The 14,105-nt window shown below is 40.5% G+C and overlaps 1 protein-coding gene across 2 annotated transcripts in view; it reads left to right on the forward strand.

Moving 5' to 3' along the window:
- The first annotated feature begins 5,799 nt into the window (after positions 1-5,799).
- LOC131252645 (uncharacterized) overlaps positions 5,800-14,105 on the forward strand; it is a 32,926-nt gene continuing 24,620 nt past the window's right edge. For both annotated transcript variants that reach the window (XM_058253298.1, XM_058253299.1), the window contains exons 1-4: positions 5,800-6,224; positions 7,597-7,656; positions 7,748-7,840; positions 12,344-12,572. In XM_058253298.1, coding sequence (XP_058109281.1) covers positions 5,958-6,224; positions 7,597-7,656; positions 7,748-7,840; positions 12,344-12,572 — 649 coding nt within the window. In that variant the 5' untranslated portion in view covers positions 5,800-5,957. The remainder of the gene's footprint in view (positions 6,225-7,596; positions 7,657-7,747; positions 7,841-12,343; positions 12,573-14,105) is intronic.

The raw sequence follows: 14,105 nt of genomic DNA on the forward strand, positions 1-14,105 counted from the left end.
GGGAACGGTTGAGATGGAGACACCCACCCAGGGCCCACCCTCTTGTCAGTATGCAATCAAACTCGTGGATCCATTTTTTCCTGCTGTTTGGGCCGCTTAAGTGCCTTATCGTCCTGATTTTTAGCTCAGTTAACTAACATGATCTTGCAAAAATGACGGATGGATGGGATGTCACATGGACATGCCGGTGGACCGCCAGAGCTTTATGTTCGGCCGAGCATGGGAGCGGATTGGCGTTACCCAGGCAACACGTTATTAGGCGTTACCCTGACCGTCTGGGGGCCACCTTGATAAATCTATTAATATATCCATGGCGTCCATCTGTTTTCCATGGACTTGATCCTAAAACTTAAGTAGATCCAAATCTCAGGTGGACCACACGACTAAAATCTGTAATTATTAACCATTGAAAACTTATTATGGGCCATAAAAATTTTAGATGAAGGTGTTTTTTATATTTTCCCTTTATCTGTATTCATTTAACCTTGCAAGTGGAGGCTTGGTTATTCTTTAATAAGGGGCATTCATTCACTTCCTGTAATGTGGTCTGAGGCTGTCCGGCCAAACTAAATTCTAATTTTGACCGTGCTCGTTGACACATTTATTTAAATTTTGTGGCCAAGTCCTAAAATGATGGGGAATAAACAATAAATATTATAGATATATAACACATTCATCAAGCTTGTACCCACATTCATAAATAGTTTTTAATGGTGAGTATACAATCACCACTGTCTCTTGTGAATCGGTCCACTTGAATTTTTGACCTGCTCAAATTTTGTGACAATAGTCTTGAGCTGTTCTGATCTATGTACATTTCCATTGTTTCTTGGGGTGTGGTCCATTTAAGACTTGGATATGCTTCAATTTTGAGTTTTACCCTTAAAATGAGTTTTTTTTTTAAAATGATGGTTGACATGGATAAACTAGGTACATTCACAGTGGGCCTAACATAGTTTCCTAGTAAGATAAAAGCTTACTGGCTCCGAGACTGTTATTTTGACTCTCAGCACCCATGTTCTTGTGCCCATCAAAAGTGTCAGGTACTGGAGCTGTTATTTTAAAAATTTTTAAGGGGAAAAAGATATTCCCTCATTTTCCTAAAAGATTTTATTCTATATACCAATGGAAAGATGAAAAATATTGATTTTTTTTTTCAATGTTAAAGGAAATAAAAAATAAAAAACATACATCCATGTTGCTTTGATCCATCACCTGTTTAAAATGCAAAGCACACGCATGCATACAGTATTCATACATAAGTACATATACATGCATAAAACATAGGCAAGTGTGTACGCCTTTATTTTACACATTGGCACAACTCCCTCATACCACACGAGCACTCAAACTCGTGACGTTGTTGTTAAAACACACTCAATCTAATCCCTACGACATATAACACAAGTAGCCAAGGACAAATTTGCCCATATATAAATCCTTTATGAGATAAACTCTTTCTTATTTTAAAGGCATGAAAATGGTTTTTAGTAAAACTAAAGGGCATTCAGGTATTTTTGAAAAATATGACTGACTTGTCAGTGTTCGATTATATGCTCCCTTTTGCAACGATTAAAACTTCAGCACTTTTGGCATGGTAAGATGGTTTATGCACCAGTGTTAGAAAAATACACAAATTGTATATTTCATTAAGATGGATATTAGTATAAACATACATTTGTTTGATTTTCCAAGTAGTTGATAAAATGGTCGATTGGTAGATATTTAAAGGATGGCTAAGTTAAACATTTAGTAATCCAAGGTGACAATCAATTAAGAATTCGAAATGTTAAGTTGATTTGAAAATATATATGATACCATCTAAAAAATCTCATAAGAGGTTGTTTGGAAGCTTGCATTTTGTAGCGAATACATGGTAAATTGGAGGTTTTGTGTGCTTCACACCCAATATTTCATGTAGAATGGATACCATGTGAATTCAAATATCATAGAGGGCTCATTTTGAACCCTCACCAAATTGTTGCGAATGTTGTCGGATGTCTTCAAACAGTACATGGAATGGGATTTGGATCGATCGAACAACATAGTCAATTGATCGAGTGAACCCTTAATTTATAGATTGGTCCTGGACAATTTTAGACAGTTCGATTGATTGAATTGCCGAGTTGATAGATCGACAAAATTCGGAAAAATACTTGTAATATAATATCCCTTGACACTTTTGCGTGTTTGAGAAATCGAACATGTAATGCTCGATCAATCAATGGTTATATTAACAGCGAGCGTTATTTTACATGATTGCATAATTAATTTCTTATTACAAGTGTTATGCTATGTATATGAGTGTAATTGTAGGATTACGGTATTTTAATATTTTTAGAGTTTGAAGAAGATAAAACGAGGGTTTTTTTATTATTATTATTATAAGTGAATGCACTTATTGTATTTTTCGTTTTCATATAAATTGTTGTCACTTTGTATAGTGGTTTTTTCTTACATGGAATTTTTCATATAAAAATTTCTGTGTACTTGTCCATGTTTTGCTTGTGTTTAATCATTATCGTGTGATCCTTATTCGTGAATTGCTTCCACGGTTCCCCAACATAATATTTCTAAGAAATGAAGAAACGTGCCATTTTCATGAATCTACGATATTCAAGACTCGTGCTCAACATCAAACTATCAAACTATGTACATTGGGTAATCCCAAATAAAGGAATCGAACTCACATCTATGGGAAGCAAACCTATGAGGCTAACCATTTGCCCAAACCCTGTCTCTAGGCTAGACTTCATTTTCCCAACCCCTTGTGGGAGAATATATTCCAAAGGCATATATGTTGTCCCTGGGATTCGAACACATGACTTTTCACTCTCATACCATGTCAAGCAACAAATTTCTTTAAAAGCTCGAGTTGTTAAAGGATGGTGTATCAATATATATAAAAGGACTTTAACACTTCCTCACCCCCCTTGCCTCTCTCCTACGCTTGCAAACCACCTCTCCATGTTATAGTCAACCGACCCACTCACTTTGTAGGGTGAAAAATGGGTGGCATAAACCAAACTTGTCGTGCATTGGGCCTGTCGCTTAATGGTTTCTTGAGTTTGTGCTTGGTTGAGAAGATGACTGCACCCATGCATGTAAAGTGCTTTTCATGGTTGCCATATTGGTTCACCCACAACACGTCATCCCTCTTGGTTGATTCACGACCATGGAGCATTGTGAAATGTTATACACACTGCAAAAGAGTTAGTTGTGCCACTCACATGCAACATGAATGTCACACGTGAACTAGCTTGTCATTGTACATAGTGTAACTCCCCATGGTTTGTTTAGTCCCTAAGGAGTTTAGTTGAAAGCCCTGCCCAAAATACCAGGAGACTACTTCACCCTGATGACAAATGAGGAAGAAGATGGTGGGCTCGAGCCATTTTCGTGTGCAAATGCTACCAAGTGATCACCGTGTGCCATCTATCGATGCGTACCACACTCTCTGTGCATTAGATACACGATAGAATTAGGCACAGCAATGGGTTTGGCTAAGGCACCTTAGCCCAACCTCGATCCATTAAGCCATTACCCTAGCCCAAGGCCAATTTGTTGGGTTTCAAACCCCCAACAAACTCAAATTACCTGTACATTGAAAATTCGGATACAATATCACTATTAATATGTTAACTTTGCGAATGCACGTACAACAAAAATATAATAATTAAATAAAGTATAACAAGCAATAAATCAATCATACACAGAACTCAATGATATTTTTATATGGAAAATCATTGCGGGAAAAAATAATGGCACAAAGTAACAAAGATTTACTATAATAAAAACCTCATAATTTTATACTTTATTTGATTGTGCATGTATATGATCTCCTTTTGATATGCATGACCCATAATAAAGCCCCTTAGTTTTGAAAACCCTCTCACTTCACAAAAATCCACACCCCCTAGAGAAAACAATTGTTTTTCTCGATTTTCCCTACTGTAAAAGCAGTTAGGAATTGAATAGGCCGATTTGCACAACTTTGCATGAACACATCTGGTTGGACAAAATATACCATTAGGTAGAATGGAATTGAACAGACTGGATTTTCAATAGAATCGAAAATGACCAAAAACATCATGACGGTCGGCCTAATAAATCTCTCTCTCTCTTTTTTTTTTTTTCTTTTTTTTTTTTTTGTGTCCAATAATAAATCACTTTGGTACAACCAAACTTAATTTTCTCTGTGCAGTAGGTTGGCAGAATCCAATGCATTCTATGCAATACAACTCTCAAAGGAAAACGAGTTCAACTGATTAAAATGTTTAAAATAGAGTCATTCTGTTTTCTTCTTCTTCTTCTTCTTCTTCTTCTTTTTTTTTTTGGTAACCTCGTCCGTTCGTGGTGGAAAATCTAATATATAAACGGCTTAAACCACTTAAACCTTAGATGAAATCAAACAAGGATCTCTAAACTGTACTTCCAAGCTGAATGAAACTATCGTGTCCTTAAATTACCTATCTTTCTATACAGTGGTGGCCCGTTTGATGAGTGGACCAGGCCAATGGGTCACGCAGCCATTCGTCATTAACATTGACCAGGCACAATACCGGGCTTAAATTTCAAGATCAACTTGGCCATTAGGCTAGGTTTAGGCCCAAGGCCTAAGGGCTGTAGGGTCTGGTCACAACCCATTGCCACTCATGACTCGTGACCCACGCCAACGGTAGCTACACGGGTCCCACGGAGACGTCTATATGCCATCCAACGGTTCATAAGGTCGTTCAAACTGCGATGAACTGAAAATAAAAATATTAATAGGATCCAAAACCTCCTACGTCCCCGTAAGGTTTTCACGATGGGCATTCCACTGCCACTGAATCCTCTAGGGCCTGTTTGGCCGGGCAGATTGGATGGGATTGAAAAGAATTGGAAGATAGATCCCAGGATTGGCTGGGCGTGCCCAAGGGACACGGGATCTTGATCACGGGATATAGCAATCCCATGGATCTTAAGACAATCTACTGACATCACCATCATTACCTTTAAATCCCATCCAATCCACCGTAATCCCTTCAAAATTGCCTGGGACGTGTTTGGTCCGAGGGATTAAAAGGGATTGTAAGGTTCAATCCCAGGATTGGCCGGGCGTGCCAAACAGACCCCATGTAGCAATCCCGGGATACGGTAATCCCATCGATCTTGCACCAATCCAATGACCCAGCTATCAATACCTTGAAATCCGTGCAATCCACCCTAATACCAGCCGCTCGCATTCAATCTGCCGGACAAACAGGCCCTTAGTATGGTTTACTTGAGTTCTGGATCTGCCTCATTTTTCTGATTAAGTTCTAACACAAGCTTGAGAATTTGATAGACGGGGTAGATTTATCGTAGGCATATCGGTGGGTCCCATGTAGCCTCTGAAGCCAGGAACTTCCCTCTGATCGGAAGTAAGAAGCCGAATTGGAAGATACATCAGTGGATGTACCACAAGTTATGATACATCACTACGTTCACCCCACGTGTCAAGCATATAGAATATCATATCCGTAGAAAAAGATGGGCAACACCATTAAGATCATCTGATATGAGTATCATTACAATCCACACAAACAGCGGGAGACAATGCCAATTGCAATGGGCAGCCGGTGGCATTTATCAATGAACGGTGTGGCCCATCAATGTTTATATCTGAATCCTTTCCGTGCCAACCGTTCATGATAGTGTGGCCCACCTTTTGTACGGACACGATACTCCATGTATCTGACACGTAGATGGGAAAATAGAAGACAATACAGCTGCTGCATCTGATCTGAAATACCACTACTGTCAGCAACATTCCCTCTCCTCTCCAAACCCCGTTTCTTCTCTGCTTCTCTTCCTTGCATTCCTGACGCACTCGGGAACAAAAGCCCCATTCAAAGCACTACTGATCCCAGAATCAACGCCATTTTCATGTGAAAATCGAAAAACCCTTACCCTAATTTCTCCGATCTGGGGCGATGGCGTCCGGCCAGGACTCAGGAACGACGCTCATGGATCTCATCACAGCAGATCCGTCTTCCGTCTCCCAATCCACCACTACATCGGCGCCGTCATCATCGTCGTCGGCAGCGGCTCCTTCTTCTACCCTTGGAAAGCCGGTCCCAACTGATCGGAAGACCAAGAGGAGCACCCTGATGCAGATCCAGAGCGACACCATCTCTGTCGCCAAAGCTGCTCTCCATCCCGTCCGGACTAACATCATGCCGCAGAAGCAGAAGAAAAGGGTATTCTCTCCCTCTCTCTCAATTCAGGATCTTGATTGACTGAAATGGTTGAATTTCATTTTGAATTTTGATATGAGGACTGTTAAAAGTTACGATCTTTCAACAGTTGGAAATTCATCCATTGCAAGTCTCGTCGGCATATTTAATAATGCAGAATCGTGATAGTAATATTCATATAGTGAAATTGAGTTGCATGAATGATGCATGTAGCACATTAATTGTACAATTCGAGGGCCTGATTGGACACCCGCCCAGATCAGGATTGGCTTTTCCTTCATTTCAGCAAAACGAACCATGTTTTGGCCCATTTAGGTGCTGTTAGTTGGCCTTGGCACCATGAGCTCTGGTGCTGTACCATTTTTCATGCAAACATGCCACTTCTGTATGACGTCTGTACCATGAAATGGTAGGCCTCACCATGAAAATTACCCTTCTCAGAATCATGATAGTATTGTTCATATAGTGAAATTGAGTTACATGACTGATACATGTGGCATGTTAATTGGTACAATTTGAGGGCTTGATTGGACGCCTGCCCAGATCAGGATTGGCTTTGCCCTCATTTTAGCAAAACCAATTATGTTTTGGCCTGTTTGGGTCTGTTAGTTGGGCTTGGCACCACAAGTTCTGGCGCTGTACAATTTTTCGCGCAAGCATGCCACTTTTGTAGGACGTCTGTACCATGAAACGGTAGGCCTCACCATGAAAATTACCCTTCTCAGAATCATGATAGTATTGTTCATATAGTGAAATTGAGTTACATGACTGATACCTGTTGCACGTTAATTGTACAATTCGAGGGCCTGATTGGATGCCCGCTCAGATCAGGATTGGCTCTGCCCTCATTTTAGCAAAACCAATCGTGTTTTGGCCTGTCTGGGTGTGATAGTTGGGCTTGGCACCATGAGTTCTGGTGTTGTACCATTTTTTGTCTAAACATGCCACTTCTGCACCATGAAAATTACCCTTCTTGGAATTCAGGTTGATCCATTTGCTAGGTGGACGGGTACATTTGTATATTGAGTTACACCACTGGTTGTTCATTGATTCCAATGGCATGATGAGTGCACCAGCCTGATTTTCGTTTCAGTAGATTTTCATGGTAGAGGCGTAGAGCCTGCCATCTTCATGGTAAGATGTCCTACACAAGTGGCATGCTGGTGTGAAAGATGGTATGACTTGTGGTGCCGTTGCCTGTAGGTGATCTATTCTCTTTCTCTTGACAGGACAGTGTTTGGCTGTGTTGCAATGTTTTTACATGTACATATTTTCGCCACATATATGTTTTCCCGACGGCCCATGATAATGTGATAATAAGTTACTTTTGCAGCTCTTATGGTGCCTCTAATGTCCTTTCTTTGATTCTCTGCAGCCGGTTTCATATGCACAACTTGCACGGAGTATTCACGAACTCGCCGCCGCATCAGATCAGGTATCTTTAGTTGCCTTCCAACTGCCTCTCAGTCAGTGCATGCTTTTTTCTCAAGGCTTATAATCTGCAAACTCTGCTTTTATTTGTGTAGAAAAGCTCCCAGAAGCAGTTAGTGCATAATGTATTCCCCAAACTCGCTGTATACAATTCAGTGGATCCTTCATTGGCACCATCTCTTCTCATGGTATGATGTTATGGATCATATCCTTCTCTTTCATTCTCTATTGTATTCACACGGTTCTCTGCATGCTTTCTACTGGTCTGGCTTGCAAGGTTGACACTCAAGCGGATGTTGGATATATTCATCATTAACTTCATATAAAAAGTACAACATTTGTGCTGTGTGCATGTGATGCATCCCAGGTGCTGGTGATATCCATGTGGATGAGTTCATTGCTATTGAAAATGGTGATATACATGCTTTACAGTTTATTATTATATTAGAAGGCACAGATTGATGAATGTGCTTCTACTATTCGTTTTTAGCTGGTTCATGAGCTGATTGGACAGAAGTAGGCATTTCATAGACAATATATGAGTGTACAAGAGCTGTGAGGTTTTGGTCATGGTGGTTGAAGTATCTTTAAAACTGTCTGATCCCAGTTTGAGAATCATTTCCAACATCCTGATGCAGGGGCTGCATTTTGTTATGTCATAAACCTTACTGGGTTTGCAAGTTTGGCTTCTCTCATTCTTTAGGTGACTGAAGAGTGCATGTATGATCAATTTTATTATTGAGAGGGCTGTTTTATGCATTTCATCTACTCCGACAGTAATTTGTGTGTAGGCATTGTTTCCCACTGAAATGATACCATAGGCAGGTAAACCTGTTTGGAAGTAATTGTCTTAAGAATTGAAGAACTAAGGTGCTCTTTTTTATTTTTATTTTTATTTTATTTTATAACCCAGATGCTTTCTTGTGATGATTTTTCATATGCTTGAGGCATATGTTATTGTGTCCATTGCTATAGAAAGTAACAATTGCAGACCCGCAATGTACTACACGTGAAGGAAAGCAGGTAGCATATTACACATGAAAGTGTTTATAAATATGCCTGTAATATTCTTGTAGTGTCTTGGAAATACACTGCAACAGAGGACATTCTCATAAACTGCTGTGTCTACACCTTAAAAGTTAATTTTTTATTCCAATTGTTTTTTTGAAAGATGTGAAATTTTATTAAGCAGAAGCCTAGAGAAAAGACCACAAAGAACAACAAAAATAAACAAAACAAAAAGAAAAGAAAAACAAGAAAGCAAATACAACAACCAGCCCATGAACTGACAAGAAAACCCTGAAAAACGAACGAACTAAGGTGCCCAATCCTTGAATAGAACTAGGACTCTAGAAAACACCCCAGCTGAGGATATACTAAGATTTATGAAATATCAGTCATTCCTCTCAGCCCACACAACCTAAAGAATTGCCAAGAGAAGGACCATCCATTTCCTTTTCGCCAAGTCTCCTCTTGAATCCGCATGCCAAGTGCAATAAAGATCATCAATAGAATTGGGCATAGCCTACAAGACTCCGGCCATGCGAAGAACACTCCACCAGATATCCGAGGAAAAAGGTTAGTGAATGAAGAGATGATCTACTGTCTCCTCCGCCTTGAGGCGAAGCAAACATACATTTGGAAGAGACATTCCGCTTTTTCTCAAATGATTGATTGTTAGCACATGGTTCATGCCCATAAGCCATCCGAACACCGCAACCTTTGGGGGCACTCTGTAAAACCACAAAGAACCTGTGTGATGACAGACAGAAGAGACTGAAGAGGCTGTGAGAGATCTATAAAGCGAACGGACAGAGAAGAGGTCAGAACTCGCCGACGACCAACGTAGAGAATCTTCCAAGTTTGAGGACAACAAATGATCCTGCAGACGAGAGAGAAGTTGAGTAAACTCCTGGACTTTAGCATCATAGAGGTTTCTACAAAAGGGGGTGAACCAAACACCTCCACCTCTTTCTTCTACTAAACACTCACCCACCATAATATTTGGGTTAGGACTGATTGCAGAGAGACCAGGGAAAGATCAACCAGGGTGGGAGAACCACACCACAAATCCAACCAAAATCTAACTTTGGATCCATTACCCAGGGAGAAAGACATCCTATGAAAGACTACTAGGGCCACCCTGACTATACCTTTCCAAAGAAAGGAAGCACTGTAAAGATAAAGAGATGAGGATTTGGTTCACCTGCCTTCGGGAGATAGACCATATTTAGCAGTAATGATCTAACGCCATAGACTCTCATCCTCGCTTCCAAATCTCCAAATCCATTTTCTGAGGAGAGCCTCGTTAACAACCTCCAAATTCTTAATATCCGCTCTCCTTTCATTATAGGGAGCACATACCTCCCACCAAATTAATAGAGGAAACTTCATAACAGCTAATCCTCCTTGCCACAAAAATATTCTTCCAAGTTTGTCTATCTTCAAGATGACAAACTTGGACAATGGAATAGGGACGAAGTAGATCGACAAATTAGAGAGGGAGGCCTTAATCAAATTTAATCTTCCACCCAAAGACGGTAAATTGAATTTCCAGGTGGAGAGTTTCCTTTCCATTTTTTCAATAATCTTATCCCACAGGTATAAAGGGGGGGTTTCTTATACAAACGGACAAACCTAAATAAAGAGTAGGGAGAGAACCCATCTTACATCCAAATGATTCAACAAGAGAAGAAATTACATCCAGGGGTTAATTCCAAAGATCTTGCTCTTTGAGAGATCAACTTTCAAGCCTGAGGCTACCTCGAATCAACGAATAATCATACTAAAAAAAGTTACAATATTCTCATCAACCTTACAAAAGAGAAGGGTATCATCAACAAATTGAAGATAACAAATGCCAAGGGGGAAGTTTTGCACCTGGAAACCCCTAAAGAGGCCCACTTCCTGTCCCCTGGACAATATATGACTTAAGGCTATAGTAACCAGCACGAAAAAGGAAGGGGGACAGGGGGTCACCTTGACGGAGGCCCCTGGAGGCCCTTAAGAGACCAAACAAAGATCCATTGATTAAAACTGAGAATTTTGGAGAAGGAACATAGTTTCTAATCTAAGTCCACCACTTAACACCAAAGCACATCCTCTCCAGCATGTAATCAAGAGAAGACTAGTCAACATGATTGTAGTCTTTCTCAAGATCAAGCTTACAAAGGATACTTGCTCTCCTAGCTTTCGAACATGAGTCCAAACATTCATGGACAATAAGCACACAATTTAGAATCTGCCTTCATTCTACAAAGGGAAACTGAAAGGGTGAGATAATCTTAGGGATTGCCATCCTTAATCTTTGGCTCAAAATTTTAGAAAGAACTTTGTAGGGGCTACCATGCAAGCTTATAGGACAAAAATCTTTGATGTTTTGAGCCCATTCCAATTCGGAGATTAGGGCTAATATGGTGCTTCCCATCTCAGTGGCCAACTGGCGTGCTTAAAAAAATCCGAAATGAATCTGAACAAGTCCAGCTTCACTAGCTCCCAAAACATTTGAAAGAAAGCAATTGGAAATCATATAGATCAGGAGCTTTATCCCTCCCTAACCCCCAAACTACGTCTTTGATCTCTTCAAGCTCCACGAGTCTTTCTAGAATCGCCACATCTTCATTAGAAATTGAACAGAGACAAATCATCAATTCGTGGGTAAGAGACATCATTAAAGGACAATAACTTCGAGTAAAAGTCTACCATAGAGCTACAAATAGAATTCTTATGAGACAAAAGAACGCCATCTATACAGGGGGAGGAAATAAAATTATTCCGCACCCTATCAATTGTTTGTAACTGTACTTCAAGAACTGGGAGCTTGGACCTAGTCTTACTTAATAGCCAAATTCTTACAATGTTTCATGTCACTTATGTAAGGGAGTCTCTTGGATTGTCATAAAAGTTCAAACTTCAGACATCTTCAGCTCATGAGACCAACTGCTATTTTGTGATTAGTTAATCTTTTTATTTTGCTATATTTACACCATGGCAAAGTTGTCTACTATTGGGTGGCATGAATTTTCCCATTTTTTGGCAAAATGGGATCAGTAAAGTTCCAAATAGCTGGGACAAGGCTACAATGGTGTTGATGATGACACCAACTTATGTTGGACAAACCTAGTAGTGGCTTCATCATAATTTCTTGCTGAGAGCTCACTCTGTACTGTTTTCCTTCATTTTTCTTAACAACCGATTTATTTTGGGCCTCTTATTTGTCATAACATGGCATTAAGTGTTTTTTATTTGGACATGTAGACACCACAGGAAAGTTCCTCATGATTCACTGGCTTGATTATTTCTGCTTTCTTGGTTCGAGTTTTGCATATTCTTTTTTGATGGGCAATAAGTGATTTCTATAGAAAGGAAGGAAAAAAAGGAGAGAGACAGATATAGGAAGGAACGGCAGCTCAAATGCTGCACACAGAAAAATCAAAGCCCCAATATCAGAAAACTGATTCCCACAAACAGCTACAAATCCAGAGCTGAAAACAGGTCAACAGCGCCTGTCCTCAATGATGGTGACTCCATTAGAATGCTTTCCTGGAGATGACACATGCACCTACGCGCTGTTTTCACACCTGATTTGGATTACGCACACATAGAACTTACAATATTCCAGTAAAAGAACAATGAACAACTATGAAATGCCATAAAGCTAGGTGGATTGATGTACTTTTGTGCTTTTGCAGCTTCATCAGCAATGCGAGGATCGGAATGTTCTGCGCTATGTTTACTACTACTTGGCTAGAATTCTGTCCGATGATGGCTCTCAAGGTTTAAGTGCAGGTGGCGGGATCCCCACACCAAACTGGGATGCTCTTGCTGACATTGACGCTGTTGGAGGGGTGACAAGAGCAGATGTTGTACCTCGAATAGTAGGGCAGCTTACTGCAGAGGCTTCAAATGCTGATGCGGAATGTATGGTGCCCCCTGGATTTGACTTATTCTTTGGGTTCTTTTTCAATTATCTGTTTTCTGCTGATGAGGATCAGTTCCTGCTTTTTCAATTATCTGTTTTCTGTTTCTTTATTTTATTTTTTTGAAAGATACTGATTTTATCAAGGCCGAAGGCCAAAAAAAAAACAACAAGAGAAAGCCCAGCCCCAAGACAAGGGGAGAACCCCGGCCCAATTACAAAGGGCAGACCCCAACCCAGAAAAAGAAAGAAGGGATTAGACTAATCAGGCATTCAATCCCAGATACAAAGATTAACCCTGTTAGAAATCCCAGAAGAAGTGGAACTCTGATTTTGAAAGCACCAGTCATTCCTCTCTGCCCAAATAAACCAAAGGACAAAAAGCATCGCCATTCCCCCCTTCCCCTCTATGGAATTTGGCATCACCTAGGCAACATTAAAAGAAAGCAAAATGCAGCTCCAGACTTCATAAGTGAAGTGGTAGTGTATAAATAAGTGATCCATCGATTCTGCATATTTGAGGCGGAGGAGACAGACATCAGGAAGCACCAAAGCACTTTTGAGAAGATTATCGATTGTCAGAATCTTGTTCCTGCCAGCGAGCCATGTGAAGGCAACAACTTTAGGAGAGCCATAAGATCAAACAGGCTTGGTGTGACTAATCTGCATCTGAGGCGAAGAATGGGAAATTAGAAGTTAGGACTTCACAGAGAAAATCCCAGACCTATCAAATCTCCAGACTAGTGGGTCAGAAACACTAGGGAAGGCTGGAGCCCCTGCAGATGGCCCGGGAGATGGACCAAGTCATCAATCTCCACATCTGACAAATTGTGCCAGCAAGGGGGAACCCACACTTCCCTTTCTCCCGCATATGAAAAACCACGGGCAACAAAGACACTAGAGATGGGGCAAATCGAAGCTAATCTCAGAAACTCCAAGTGAAGAGAGGACTCTCCACATCAGACATCATCCCAGAACCCAACCCGGAGACCATCCTTGACAGCAAAATTCAACCCATTGGACACTTTAGGAGCAACCCTAGCACCCGCCTTCCAAACTTGGGAGGCATGGTAAAGGGAAGAAATGTTGATCCACCAGCCTGTGGGAGAGGAACTGTATTTGCCAAGTATAATTACTTCCACAGACTCTCTTGGACTCCGAACCTCCAGGCCCATTTTACCAACAAGGCTGAATTAACCTCATCCAAATGCTTTATCCCAGCACCACCAGAAGAATAAGGCAGACATACTTCCTTCCAATTTAGAAGATGAAATTTACCTGAAGAAGCACCACCCTGCTAGAGAAAATCCTTTCTAACCTCATCAATCCTATTGATCACCAATTTGGGACACCGGAATAAGGACATAAAATACAAGGGAAGGTTGGACAAGGATGACTTGATGAGAGTTAAACCTGCCCCCGAGAGAAAGAAGCTTACTCTTCCAAGGTGAGAGCTTCCTTTCCATTCTTTCTAGCACTTGATATAATCATAACTGACAGAGCCATGTATATGCTTGTTGAAATCTTTAAAGTTG

This window comes from Magnolia sinica, chromosome 8, assembly GCF_029962835.1.
Source record: "Magnolia sinica isolate HGM2019 chromosome 8, MsV1, whole genome shotgun sequence".
NCBI classification, from domain to species: Eukaryota; Viridiplantae; Streptophyta; class Magnoliopsida; order Magnoliales; family Magnoliaceae; genus Magnolia; species Magnolia sinica.